A 14,791-nucleotide genomic window follows, 5' to 3' on the forward strand; every position below is an offset into this window, starting at 1 on the left:
AGCTGGCACCAACTCTATGGCACATAACTTTGGGTACAGGGTAAACCAAAGGATATCTGCAATATTTGACTTACAACTGGATGGTAGTTCAGATGAGCTTCAGAGTTTATCTCCTGTTTGATTTTAAATAACTCTTAGAATATTTGGAATGTGAGTAACTGCAAATGGGTAGTCTAATCTTTCTCCTGGTCACTCCATTTTGAGTCAGGAATAAAGAAAGCCCATGAGCAAGAGTTTTGCAAAATTCCAGTATCCTTCATTATTCTTTTGGTGGACAAATGACTGCTCAACTGTACACTAGCCATTAGTCCAAATAACCTAAATGAGAAGTCACAATTGGCCCCAATGAGCCTTGAACAGAATCTGACTGCAAACTGCAGCTCTCTCACTTGACTACAATCTTGCCCGTGCTCCTAGTTGTAATGACATGTTCAATCTAGCCACAATATACCTTAGATATGTTTTATGAACCAGATGACCGTTTCATGTAAAAAGAAAGATGTTAGGCATATATCTGAAATTCCTGACATTCTTATAAATGGACTAGTAAAGAGAAGATACGTATACAGATGTCTCTAAACATACAAATTTTATTTCTAAAAGTAGTTCGTTAGCTTTACAGCCATGACAAATCTGTATAGCCTGAGACCATAGGCTGTATCAACTAGTGAGCAGGGTTGTAACTTGATTATTCAAAGAATTTGTCCTGGTCACAAAGGAATTTTGCATATGCCCACAGTTATTATGGTTTCATCAAAATTATTTTTCAAACAATAAAGAGAAAAGAGGATACAGCTATTAAAAATAAATGTTAAAAAAGATGTTTTTAAAATGTTAAAAATGTTTCACTGAGGCAAAGCTACTTTACTAAGCAGTTATTTTTTTAAGCTTGATCATTTTTCCTTGCAACCATGGATGATTCCCTCTCATTTGGAAGCCTATTTTCAAATCATAACTATGCTAGATGTAATCTTGCTAGCAGCACTGAATACTCCTAGAGGTAACTGTACAGTTACCAACAAACTGAGCCCACGATAAACTATTGTAACATGAAAATTCTTCTATTCTACCATGAATCAGAAATGTTGCTGGGATGGATTTTAACAAGAGTACAGTTTTAAGACAGAATGGAGCATATTATCTCAATTTAGTTAGGTAGCCAAGATGAAGCTACTTCAATAAGAGCTGAAAATTTAAATTTAGTGGTAAATTTAGTAGTGCAAGGACAGATTATATTTCATTAGTAATTATGTAATTATAAAGCACAAAAAACTCATGGCTAGACACTGAAAAGATTTATGAAATCTTTGTTTTAGAAATTATGTTTCAGTGGATCTGGCAATTGTGAATAGCAAAGCAATCTTATTTAATTATTAATTACATTATTTTATTATTATTAATCTTATTAACCTATTCAGAAAACAATCCCATTAAGGTCAATGGATCTTACTTCCAAATACAGTGGACATCAGAAATGGAGTGATAGATAATACCACATTGTGGGTGGAAGTGAAGGTTAGAAGTCACAGCTGAATTAAATTTTGAATTCCATATGCAGTTCCTTGAATATCAAAAATAAATACACCTTTTGTAATATGCACATGGTGAGAGTTCTGACAAGTTATATTTGGACTGCAAAAGTATTTTCCATGCTAAACTGCCAAGCTGAAATTTAATTCTGTGTATACAAACAAGATATAATAAGTTATATTTAAACATCCAAATATAATCCAAAATGGATTAAGTATTCCATGATATATGCTAATTAGCACTTTTACAATTGTATTATTTTTGCACTTGAAAACGTACAGATAAAATCAGATTTAGATACAAGCAACAAAGCTGGAGTAAATGAAGTTTCTGCTCCCGACAGCAGTCCCTTTAGCCTGAAAGTTGTAGCCTACTGTATACAGAGTTAAGAAGAATGGGTCCATGAAATTTGGGCAAAGTTTCTTTACACGGTGTCCCAAAATTATGGCTGGAAGCACCGCCACGAGGAAAATCCAATTCCACCAGTTCCACTGCAAACATCTAAATACAGATTTTATTTTGAAAGCACTGTTTTCAAAAGGTCACAACAATATGTATTACCAAGAACGGTAGGTAGAAAACTTGTTTAACAATAGGAATAGAATGTAGGACAATGTATTTTTCAGTCAACAATACATATTGACTAATAATTGTTATGTAATTGAACCTATAATACTTCTCATAACTATTTATCATTATTAGAGTCATTGCATCAATTGTATGAAGATAATTCTTCGTATACTCAGATTCTTATAGCTGAATCCTATTCTAACTGCTTTTTTAAATTAAACAGCAACATTATTAACTTTGACTAATTACATGTTGCCATCTCAGTCTGGTTAGACTTAAAAGACAGTTTGTATTTACCCTAGATAAAAGTTTAGCTTGAAGGAAAGGGTGGTCTTTCCTTTTACTATTTTTATACATCTAAAGTATTCAGTCTTACCCAAGAGTTCTACATGGGATGTAGGCAATACCAATGCATATTAGAATACACTCTAAAATTACTGTGAACAGGTTTTGTAGATTTAATATGTGTAACAGTATTCAGTATACTTCAGTATATAATAGCCAAGAGGTAGAAATCATGAGACATATTTTCAAGTTTATTTAAATAAATAAGCAGTTTAAGTTGTCCATGTCACATTATACATATCTTCCTAGCTTCCGTGCCTAGTTTTCTTTTATCTTCTTTAGAGTTCAATTTATATATTTTGCCAAAAGGAGGATAAAATCTTGACCTTTTAACACAAAGCAAGACGCACTGGATTCTCCAGGTTTGCCTTAAGTGTGTCTAAAAATTTAGAGGCTAGTTCATCATCTATCACTCGACCATCACTTGAAAGAGTTATCGTTATGAGCTGATGTTGCTGAAGCTTCTCATTCCCATCTTCATCCTCCACAACAGAGAGTTCTGCCCGAGCGCGTCCCACGGTTAAGATGCAGGCTTGAGGAGGCATTACAAGACCAATGAAACTGTTGATACCGAACATTCCAAGATCTGAGATGCTTTGGTTGGAAAAGGGTCAAGAAATAGAAAAACAAAATAAGCAAAACACTCTGGAAAAATAATTCAGAAACTGCTTAATACAAGCATGAAGGTAGAAATACTGTAAGTATGTTGTGATAATGAAGTCTGGATTTTGAATTTAGCTTTAAACATTACAGTCAAGTATTCTCATTCTTCATCAACATGAGAGAAAAGGTACTTTGGGGAAGAACTGGTTCAAAACTCCATGAGATGAAACACAGCTACTGAGCCATTGGCATACCTGTTAAGTGCGAAATCTTTGTTGGCAAACACTTACCCATTCACGTCTAGTGTTTGGGTATGCAATATGGGACCCATGAATATCAATGGGTCCACAGATGCTCCCCTGATTTTAGAATATTTTAAAATGTTATTTTAATGACAACATGGGAAGCTGGCACACTTAAACACAAACAACAGTATATTTTCAACAATATCTCAGAGCCAAATAAAAACCCAGAGTTTTTCTTAGAAAACAAAATGGTGACTGCAGCTTAGATAAGCCAAGGTGGTAGAAAGCATCCTGAGAAGTTAGAAGGGATGGTGGCAAACACTCTCAACAGTGTGCCTTTAGGAAATAGATGTTTTGTAATTAGCTATGCCCAACTTCCAAACATGCTCCTTCACCCTGGTAAGTTGGGGATTACTGATCAAATGACTCAACACAGAATACTTACTTGGAAAAGTAGCCCATGAGTACGAACACTAGATTGCAAACAAAGCAATCATCTCCCACATAGCCCCTTAAAAATTTTGAAATATCACAGCATATCACAGATATAGACAGCTCATTCAGAACAATAAGTTACTTTGAATTCTTCTGATTTAAACTCTGACATGGGCTTTTTAAACTGTTTCTTTGCAACTTGAGGAAAAATGGCTCCTTTTCTTATAACAATACAATGTTATATTGTGGTTTTACAAAACTGGTGTCTAATAAACTGAGGAATAATATCTATCAGGAGGAATCCAAGGTGACTGGAAGCACTTGCTTGTTCATCGCAGCAGAATCAATGCTAGGAAATCTGACAAAGTGGATCAGCCCTAAATGACAGTGAACCAATGAAAAATGTTTCATTATCTTTGTGTAAACGTTCTGCAGTTCTGGTTTATGACTTTCCCCTTGCCAGGTAAGGACCTTCTTCTCTGCTATAAACTGAGCATGGCAACGCTAATAAAAATGCTGTTATTTTTTTGACGTTTTTCCAAATATGCAATATTCTTACCATCAAGATTTAGAGGAACAGAAGATATGAAACAAAACAGCATCCCATTTCCCTGAAAGTCCATCTATACAGAAGATGTCCTTTAGAGGAACATTTTTCCTCTAACACTACGCTCATACTAATTTCTATTTTTGAGTCAGTTTGGAAAGGAAATCAGAGGCCATTAGTAGAAAAGGCTGTCTTCCCTTCCAAAGGGAAGAAAACTGCCACATACCCCTTATTCCACTTTAGCAGTCCAACACAATCTTTAGGAAAGGTAAGATATTGTTGATGCTGACAAAAACTGGGGGTACTCCAGTTTTGTTACTTCTCATTGTATCTGGGAGTACCTATAAGCAGTGGCTCTTGTTTCTTCTGGTCACTTGAAAATTTGGAGCTACTATCTGATTCAAGAAAAGGGCTGCTAAAGAGCAAACAGGGAGGATGTCTGCCCTCTTTAAAATCCCATCCTCAGCAAGTCTACAAAGTATGAGAGGGAATGAAAGTGTGGGCTGGATGCAGTTTTCCATCCTTGCACTACTGGATGCACAGAAATATATTGCCCTTTACCATCTCAACTACATGTATGAGAAGGCCATTGGAGAATTAAGGGTTAATTAAACCCATTAAATTTAATCAAAATATCTCTAGCTTGAAGCTAACTGGTTTCCAATTCAGTGATCTAGCATAAATGTCATTGGCTCCAAGTTATACTAGTTCTACATAGTGTTATTTCAGATTTGTGGGACTGATAAAAGAAAATGCCATGCCTTTTTAGTCTCTTCCTAGTTTAACATTAAGCATTGTAAATCTACTATATTTAACAATTTTTCTTCAGAATGAGCTAACAGTGGATACTTCTTTTGTGAAGCTTTTATGCTGAAAAAGGACTTATATTCATCTATTTACTAGATTCCTATCAGCCTTAAAATGTTTTGACTGAAGTGTTTATTTATTATCCGGGAATCATTTTTACGAATGTAATAACCCTAACAATAAATTCATTGCTATACTCCAAATAACAGATTCAAAATTTTATACCTTAGCAGATACTATGATTCCATAGTGCACCCTAGAACATTATTACATTTATATACATTTAGATTACATATACATAACAGTACATTATTAAAATTGCTGAATGTCTACTGAAAGGCTAGAGGGTTAAGTTCAAGAAACAATGTCATATAGATAAAATTCATATATAAAATGAAATAATAAGGGAAATCATAATCGTAATAATAGCAGCCTCAAAATACCTTTTTTATACCTTATAGGTGCAAGAAAAATAGAATATAACAGTACAGTGGTACCTCGGGATACAAACTTAATCCGTTCCGTGACTCTGGTTGCAACTCAAGTTGGTCTCAAGTCGAGGTAAAGTTTCCCATAAGGTTCAATGTAAATCCGGTTAATCCGTTCCGCCCTCCGAATTTGGTCGCAACCCAAGGCAAATTTCCCCATAGGGTTCAATGTAAATCCGGTTAATCCGTTCCACCCTCCGCCCGAATTTGGTCGCAACCCGAGGCAATTTTCTCTTCAGAGCCTTACTCCTGCCAAGCCTGCTCTGCATTTTCTTTGGAGCCATGCTAACACGCACACCAAAAACCTTCGCAAAACACCACAAAACACACCACAAGCCTCACCGAACGTCTCCTTGCTACCGTGACCTCGCCCACAGGAAGCCGCGACCACGTGGCAGCAGGGAAAATGGCCGCGGATCCGGTTCGTAAGTCGAGGTGAATTTGTAACCCGAGGTAAATTTTTCCTGCCGAAGCTGGTCGTAACCCGAAATGTTCGTTAGTAGAGGCGTTCATAACCTGAGGTACCACTGTACTTATTTTTAGATAAGTAATCCCCATTCATTGTTCTGTTTGCAGACTTGATAATGGAGGTAGGATTATAAACCATAGATTTAAGAGATTTACAAAGACTACCTCGCACACCTTTTTTCTTCCTCAACACTGTCATTCTGTCCTGAAATGTATTTAAAATACCTCAAAGATCCTCCTTGATATTCTTCTGGAAGCAACTTCCCATCTCTTGCTTTTTTTGCTAGAGCCTAAGAAAGTAAGATCCAAATATAAATTATTTTAAATAATCATGAGTTTCAACAAAGTATGTATAATGAATATATAAATGTACTTTATATATTTGCATATTTGACTTGGTTGCTAATTTTATGAGAAACAGTGCTCAGTTGATTCAGACAGTTGCTACAATCTCTGAGAAGTAGTTAGAAGTCATAAATCTGGATCTTCTGGAAACAGGCCTCCAATGTGGAAAAAGAATCGTGGGTGTGGCAGATATACGTTCATGGAGATTCGGTTAGATTGCCTTTTAAATCTCCACATAAGTTGCCTTATGGATAGCACTTGTTGGTTATTTAACATCTATCAATGCCTTGTTTACAGAATCTAAAAATTGTAGATTCAAAAGCAATTACTATGCTATTGCTATAAATGAACACTTTTATATTAATAGGAAATCCCACCAAATGTCAACAGAAATGAGATCAAATCTCATAGAAGAATGTAAGCCTTGCAGCAGGATTTAGAACAGACAGGTGAGAATAATTCAGTGTTAATTTCCCTCAGGAGGCAATAAAACTCGTGAAAAATTATTACATACTGTAATTTCATATATCATATTTAGATACTTCAGAAATAAACAACAGCACTGCCTTCTGAATGCTTAAAAACAGGATAGTTATAGGACATATCTGAAAGATTAAAAAGGATGGCAATTAAGAATGATCTAGATGAGCGTTTCTTAAACGTTTTTCTCTCAGGACCCTTTCCCACTTAAAAAAAATTACAGAGGGGTCCAAAAGAGCTTGTGTTTATATGGGTTATATTTATCAATGTTTACTGTATTAAAAATTAAAATTGACACATTTGCTGCTGCACCGCTTTTCACAATTGTTTGATGGGATTTTAATATTGTATTATTTTTCAATATAGGCTGGCAAATAATTTTGATTTTGGGGACCCCTAAGAGGGTCTTGGGGGACCCCAAGGAGTCCTAGGACCACACTTTAAGAAACACTGATCCAGATGTTTGTGACAAAGGCATTAAAATTGTGAATTTGCAATTTTATCCAAATGCTCTTTTCCTGATTATCCATTCCAATATCAACTTAGTGTAACAATAGAGAGAACAAAAGATTATGCACATTATAATTGTTTTATAAATATCAATTAAAATAAAAGGACTCAATCAAGGTGGTAATATAAGTTTTGATTTCTGGAATATTATGAACAAAGCACTGCATTCTATTCAAAATACAGAAGCTGCATATGTAAATCAATAGAGAATTGAAGAAACTGATTTTTTGCCAATTTCTTGAAACACGTCTCCTGAAAAACAAATTTAATAGCACAGCAATGAATTTGTATTCAAAAAGAGTGCTAATCAACAGGACTGGGCACAATCAGCTGAAGTTTATTTAATACACCTTACCTCTGATATAAAATTGTATGTTTATCACACATTATATAATGATCTGGTTTTCTTGGAACAGTGTTTTTTAATTTGATAATACAGACATATTTTGCTTTGAAGGTCTATATGGGAAGCAGAATAAGTCTTTCTTGCAGTTTCTGCAAAGGCAGCATGAGAAATATTGATCTCTTCACAACCACCTTCTCTGCAAGCCATTCAGAAGTTACGAAGGAGACAGGATGAGTTGTGGAGCCATGATGCTTAGATGTTTATCTCAAGAAAGAGTGATGACCATCTGCCATAAACAAATAAACCTCATCACCTTTGCCTCTTCCAATTAGAGGTATGAAGATGCAATGCCACAATTCACAATGTTTCATTTCCAAAGGAGGAAATCCTATGACTGATCCATTTTTAATATTAAATCTTCAAAGTTCTTTTGAGGAATCTGGAAGTTTACAGAAGTTCCCCAAGATCCCACAAAATATGCTTTCAAAGAGTATCCACTGTCATTTTAATTCCATAAGACTGAAAATGCTCTTCAGCCTAGAAAGATCCCCAAATGGATGTTCTGAAAAAACAAACAAACCTTAGTTTTCCTAGGGAAAGAGCACAGTCCTTGGTCTAATACCAAAGGACCTGGTTTAGGAAAATCTCCTGGCTCAAGCCTGAGACACTTGTTCTTTAAAGTTGATGGCTGCATTCTATCAGTGGAAAATGGTCATCTTAAGTTTGGACAACTTCTTCCAGAATGTCTCATAGAGGGCACAGCTGTGCAACTCAAACTAAAGGGCTTTTCTAAATTTGTCTTTTTAGAATTTTGGAAGGGTTTGAACAGTTCATGCAACTGAGGACATAAAACAGATTCATTAAATATACTGTATACCTGAGAATTTCATTAATTACAATGCTAGAAATCTGTTTTCCACAAAACAACTTCTGAACTTTCACATGATACCTAGGGCTTGATAAACCATTGTCAAAATGTGAAGAACTGCAAACTGATAAATATTCATTTCAGCTTTGGTGAAAACTGCAATAAATTAACATACATGTATACTACTGTATGTGTGTGTGTATATATATATATATATATATATGTATGTATGTATGTATGTATGTATATGTATATAATATACATGTATATGCCAGTGGCGCAGCGGCTTAATGACGCTGACAGTTGTCGGCCAGAAATGGTCGACGCTTCAGCGGTTCGAGTCCAGCCTTCGCGTTAACAGGGTGAGCTCCTGTTTCCTCCCCAGTTCCTGTCAACCCAACAGTTCGAAAACTCACGTGAGTAGATAAATGGGTACTCTCACTCCGGTGGGAGGAAAAATGCTGGCGGCGCCTTGCAAAAGGAGTCAGGAGCAGTTGCCGGTAAGCGCGAAACTGCGCTCGCCTGAAAAGGGCGCGAAGCAATGGAAACTCCGCCTCCTGCGCTCGCCAGCTGGGCTCTGCTCTAGGAAGGAGGCTCTGGCAAACCACTTCCGAAACAATTGCCTTGAAAACTGCAAGGACTCGTCCAAGCAGTCACTGCAGAGTCGGTAACGACTGAGCGCAGATTAAAAAAAAAAAAAATACTACTCTACCCTTAGAGTACACCATTTACTTATACTTAAATGGTCTACTCTGCCAAAGCATATATGCCTATCCTAGAAGTTTCCATTCATAAGCAGACAATGCTACTGACACAATCTAGCCTTTCTATATATTTACTCATGGAGTATTAAAAGGAATATTCATACCTACTGTATATTCAGAAGATTAATCTTAGTAAGTAAGCTTAAATACAGTGGTAATGAACTTGTTATTATGCTAATATCTGACAATACAGGATGTCTAAGCAATGCTAAGATTGACTGGAATTCTGATAAAAATATTGAAATGTATGGCACAGATTACAAAGAGGGAGAGAGGTTTGGATGATTTTAAAAGAGAAGTGGGACAGGTTTATGGATGATCAGGCTATCAATGGTCTCTAATATCCATTTACTAATATGTAGTGGTTTATTATCTCCTGAATCATAGTCAAATGAATTATTGACAGGTTGCTGTTCCACAACAGTATAAGGAGGCTATCGCCTTCTAGTCAAGGCTTGTGATCTTTGCAAATCTATCTTGTTCATATTGTGTGACCCAGAACATTGGACTAGATGGTCATATGGCCTCAGCCAGAAAGGTTCTGCTTAGTCTTGCAAGCAAAGCTTCTTGTTATAGACAAAAGTGCCAAACTTCTGCAATCCATCAGTTGTGATAATGGAAAAGTATCAATCTAGTAAATATTTAAGATTAATACATATACTTGTCTATTTCTGCTGTTCACAAGAGTTAAAATAGTTGCATTCTATGTGTATAATAATGTCAGATTTTGTCATTATGTAATAATGTCAATAATAATAGTATATAATAATGCTGCAATCACTTTCAGTTCATAGATAATAGCTTGCTACAAACCTACATTCTTGGCTCAAAATTACATCTCCAATTTAAAGTCCAATATTTATTGAATGTCTGAATCTCAGATTTTTCCCTTTATCATATTTCTTTATATGTCACATCCTGATTTTCTCAATGTAGATATTCTACCTTTTAGCTTCTTCTTGCCAATAATATTCCAGGAAATCAAACAACAACATTGTCAATACATGGACAAGACAAGGAAGTGGCAATAGTTGCAAGGTGGCGCCATTAAAAAGGAAATAGAAAGATTAATTTTTGCAGTTCAAAAACTAGCATTACAAGCATGATGAAATGAAAGATTCAGTACAGTGTGTATCAAACAGCAGCAAATGCAGACTTTTAAAAGAAAAAGATGAAACTGTGGATCACATAATTAAGGGATACAACAAAATTGCTCAGACTGACATATAGCAAATGTCATGACAAAGTAGCAATTATCCATTGTCATCTGTGCAAAAACTATATTTTCAGATTTTCCAAATGTGCTATGATCAGAAAATTGAGAAAGTTGTTGAAAGTTATGTTAACATTTTATGGGATTTTCATATACAAACTGATTGCCATTTGGAATACAACCCACCAGATATAATAATAATTGGGAAGACAAGAATAATTTTTGTAGATTAGGCAATACATGGTGACAAGAGAATTGAGAAAAAAGAAAAACTGTCAAATAAAGAGCTCCAACGATGAAACAGGTAGATTATGGAAAAGATCTTACACAGTCTACAGTTATGGGTGTATTAGATGGAATAATAGGCCTGACATAGATATTTGATTGGCTACTGAGAAAACAGAATGGCAGACAACGAAAGGCCTTTGGTCTGATCCAGCACAGTTCTTTGTTCTTAACTACCAGACAACCATAGTTAGGGATCAATAGGAATGATAAATGTTCAATAAAGTAAGTTTTATCCAGCATATATAATTCTTTTCCATAATTCCTGTGCAGAAAAAAAATACGGTCATCGACAGACAGACAGACAGACAGGAGTTTCCTTCAGTCCTGTCTGGTTCCCATCACTAAGCTTAACAATCTTTAGATATTCCCCTCTGTCATTATAATGATTCTACTTGTTCAAGAATTCTTCCTTTTGGCTTTTGTTATGCTGGTAAAGTTTAAAGACTGAGCTACAAATCAAGAACTTGATTCAAATCTCATTATTCCAATGAACTCACAAAGTCTTAGGAAGATCTTTATCTTTTAGAACCTCAGGCTCCTGTTTGGAGTGGAGATAATAACTCTATGAGGAAAAGAACAACATGTGCAGCCTGCAAGGGTATACAACATTGAGATAAACAGATCAGAAGCAAATATATTCATTGATGATAATTTCTAAAAACCTTAGAAACTTGTCATGAGTCAAACAGTCACTCCTATGACAGGGAGATGATCAGAAATGCCTTACAGCTGAGATTTCCAGTGAGGCATGGCGAGCTAGCACTTCTCCAAATAAGTAGAGATGACAATGCGGCTATGACCAGTCCCATGGACTCTCTCTGGGTAAGAAGAGGATGGGAGGTTGCCCACCTGTACTCTGGACAGCTGCTCCTCATGAGGAGACCACAGGATAGCGGTTTCCTGCGGATTTGAGCACTAGGAGATGAAGGGAAGCCATAGTGCTCTCAACCACAGCGGAGTTTTTTAAGGATGCTGGGTTCACTAACCTCACTTTCTAATCAGTTTCGGAAATTACCTATTTAACTATTTTAAGGCTATTAGAAATCTTCAAAACAAGAAGTCTGCAAAGCCACCTGGTAAGTTTACCTTCATTCCAGAATAAAAGAAAAATTAACTATAACTTTAAGATTTTAAAGAATTTGAAATAAATGGCAAAAAGCTAAATAAGACTTTAATTCAAGAAAGTTGCAAACAAATTAAGGATTCAGACCAATTTGGAATATTAGTTTTATTATAAGATTATAGAAATAATTATATAAATAAACACCACCTTCATGAGAACTAAATTGTTTAGTCTACCTTAAATCATAACAGAAATTTGAGACTTTATGATTCCAGAAATTGGACACTAGAGTGGAATAAAGATTCCAGGCACGAAAAGAAAAAAAGAGAGAGACAGGCTTTGGTCAGCATTGGGACAAAATGAAAGAAAATGATACTGTATGACATTTGAACTACTCCAGGAGATATTTGAGGAATATCTAGTAGCTATCAAACTAGTAGCCATGATGTTAGCAATGATGTCTGCTTCTATGGATAGACTATGTCCAGAAGATGTTACAGAAGACATGACCGATGTGAAAGAATGTACCTTAGAAGATCTACAGGATAAAAAGCTGAAACAAACTTCATCTGATACAGAAATATTAGAATATAAAGAAATTGTTGAAAGACTGGGAGAGAAAAAAACCTCTGGATTATAAGACAGTTAAAGTGGAAATACAAATGATAAACCAAGAGAATGACTTCGGTAATGACTCCTTACTGGATTTACAAAAGAGGTTTGCTAAAGCCTTGAAGAAGTCTTTGAGATGGGAAAAAGAAAAATTGAAGAGACATCAAATCCTACAACAACATCTGAATTAATTAAAGATTCCTAGAAGCAAAAGGAAGGATACAAAGTTGGTTTGTTTGACCAAGGTTAAAATAAGACATAGTTCTATAAAATTCTGGACTTTGATAGACTAAAAGTTTCTGGACTAAGACCTTTATGGACTTTTTGCTGACACCAGGACTGAAAATTCATGATTTATAGATTTGTATATGGATAAGGGATGGGTTATGGGAAGAACTTGCATTATCCTTATAGAGGGTGAAGAATTACTGAGTTTGTTTGTACCTGTGATGAAGATTGGAAGTCATTTCTTTAAATATTTCTTTTCTCTTTTCCTTATTTTTTTCTCTTTATTCTTTCCTTTTTTTCATCCCTTGTACTTTCTATCCTCTCTTTATTTTTCTTTTCCTTTCTATGTTTAGTTTGTATTTTTATTATCATTTTTTTAAATCAATAAAAATATTTTTTTAAAAAAGAAAAGAAATGTCTTATAGCCAACTGAAAAGACATGATCAAAGGAACTGTGGATGTTTTCTGAGGGACCATATAATTCAATTTTTGGTCTAAAAGAGTACGGTGTATCTGCATACCCACCTCTGCAGAAGCAGCAATTTCCTGAATTCCCTTGGTTGCAGCATCCTTTATGATAGGTGTAATGAAACCTTGGTCTGTTGCCATAACTATAGAAATGTCTATAGATTGCAGCAGCTGGGGGCCTTCTCCGTTCCAGGTCACATTCACATCTGGCATTTGCTGGAAGAAACAGAAACAGAAGGAGGCACAGCTGTTAAAAAAGTAGCAGTGAAACCAATTATGAAGTTTTAAAAAGCCTTTTAGAATTGTGGTGATAGAAGCAATAACATATGGGAAATTATTTGCCTTAAGCAAGATAAAGTTAATAATAGCAAAAAAAAAAAAAAGGCCAAGTGACCCTAAAAATAGACTTATCTTATTAGGGTATGTCAATTTTGTCACAAAACATGAATGCAAATTGTGGACATGGGCATTTTATAGCTGCAGGCAACCAGAAGATAAATGGGCTTATGCAGTTTCTGGATTACTATAACATTATTAACAAAATTCAAACTTGTTGGAAGCCAACTCTCATTTTATTCCTTGCTAGTAAAGAACTGTGACATTCTGTCCAAAAACATAATGGAAGACTTATAGAATTTCTGTTCCCATTTGAATCAGGAGGAGAAGAGAAAAAGAGATCAATATTAAAAAATTAAAAAGGAGTGGGGGGAGTCACATCACTGCATGGAAGTGAGAACCAAATAGATTTGTCTAATCTGAAACCTTAATTTCAAAAGTCAACTCTGACATTTTAACATTTGGTTGAAGTTTTCTTTAGGGTTTTTTCCCCTTTAATATTCTGGGCTTTCATTAGAAGTAGAAAGCTAATTTTAAAAATAGCATATTGACTCTTTAATTCAACTTGTTGTATTCTCCTAATAATGTGAGCCCACACTGATTCAATGAGAGCCACACATGCCTTCATCATGCCAATGTATGCACTGACAAACTGTCACTGCCAATTTCTCTTTTCAGCTGCAATTTTTCACACCATATAATGTATGCTGCTTAGAAGTGTCCCACAATATTCAGAATTAATTTTCACAATCTATGAGTAGCTGAGTGGAAAAAGCAAGCTAACCCCCACATGACTCTTTGAAAAGTCTTCAAAGGTTTGAAGTTGGAACATTATATCTTATCTTATTATTATAACTTATATCTTAGCACTTACAAGTAGTATTTTCTACTAACCATATAAAAGGTAAAATTCAAGACAAGTGGTACTGAAAGATTCTTATGGATTAAGGAATGGAAACTGTATCCAGGTAGGAGAGAAAATCTTAACAATTGACAAGCCTGGTCTGAGATTTAAGATGGATCTTGGTAAGAATGTTGATTGTTGGGGTTGATTTAACTTGTTTATTCTTAAATTTATGTGCTATGACGTTATATACTTTATGAACTTAATATGTTGACACAGATTTTTATATTTTGCAATGTAAATTGTCTAATCCAGAAAGATGATTAGTAAATAAATTAATTAATACATAGTTGCATATATGGGTAAAATACACCTTGGCTTATTCTAG

At 35.1% G+C, this 14,791-nt stretch overlaps 1 protein-coding gene across 5 annotated transcripts in view; it reads right to left on the reverse strand.

Annotated features, from left to right (window-relative positions):
• Positions 1-569: 569 nt before the first annotated feature.
• The window catches only part of PDHX (pyruvate dehydrogenase complex component X), a 52,416-nt gene continuing 38,194 nt past the window's right edge, over positions 570-14,791 (reverse strand). For all 5 annotated transcript variants that reach the window (XM_015887779.3, XM_088145783.1, XM_088145784.1 and 2 more), the window contains 3 exons: positions 13,281-13,439; positions 6,264-6,328; positions 570-3,039 (listed from right to left, as the gene is read on the reverse strand). In XM_015887779.3, coding sequence (XP_015743265.1) covers positions 2,775-3,039; positions 6,264-6,328; positions 13,281-13,439 — 489 coding nt within the window. In that variant the 3' untranslated portion in view covers positions 570-2,774. The remainder of the gene's footprint in view (positions 3,040-6,263; positions 6,329-13,280; positions 13,440-14,791) is intronic.

This window comes from Python bivittatus, unplaced genomic scaffold (genome assembly GCF_059951505.1).
Source record: "Python bivittatus isolate LINGU-HERP-01145 unplaced genomic scaffold, Pbiv_v1 ctg000480_np1212, whole genome shotgun sequence".
NCBI lineage: Eukaryota > Metazoa > Chordata > Lepidosauria > Squamata > Pythonidae > Python > Python bivittatus.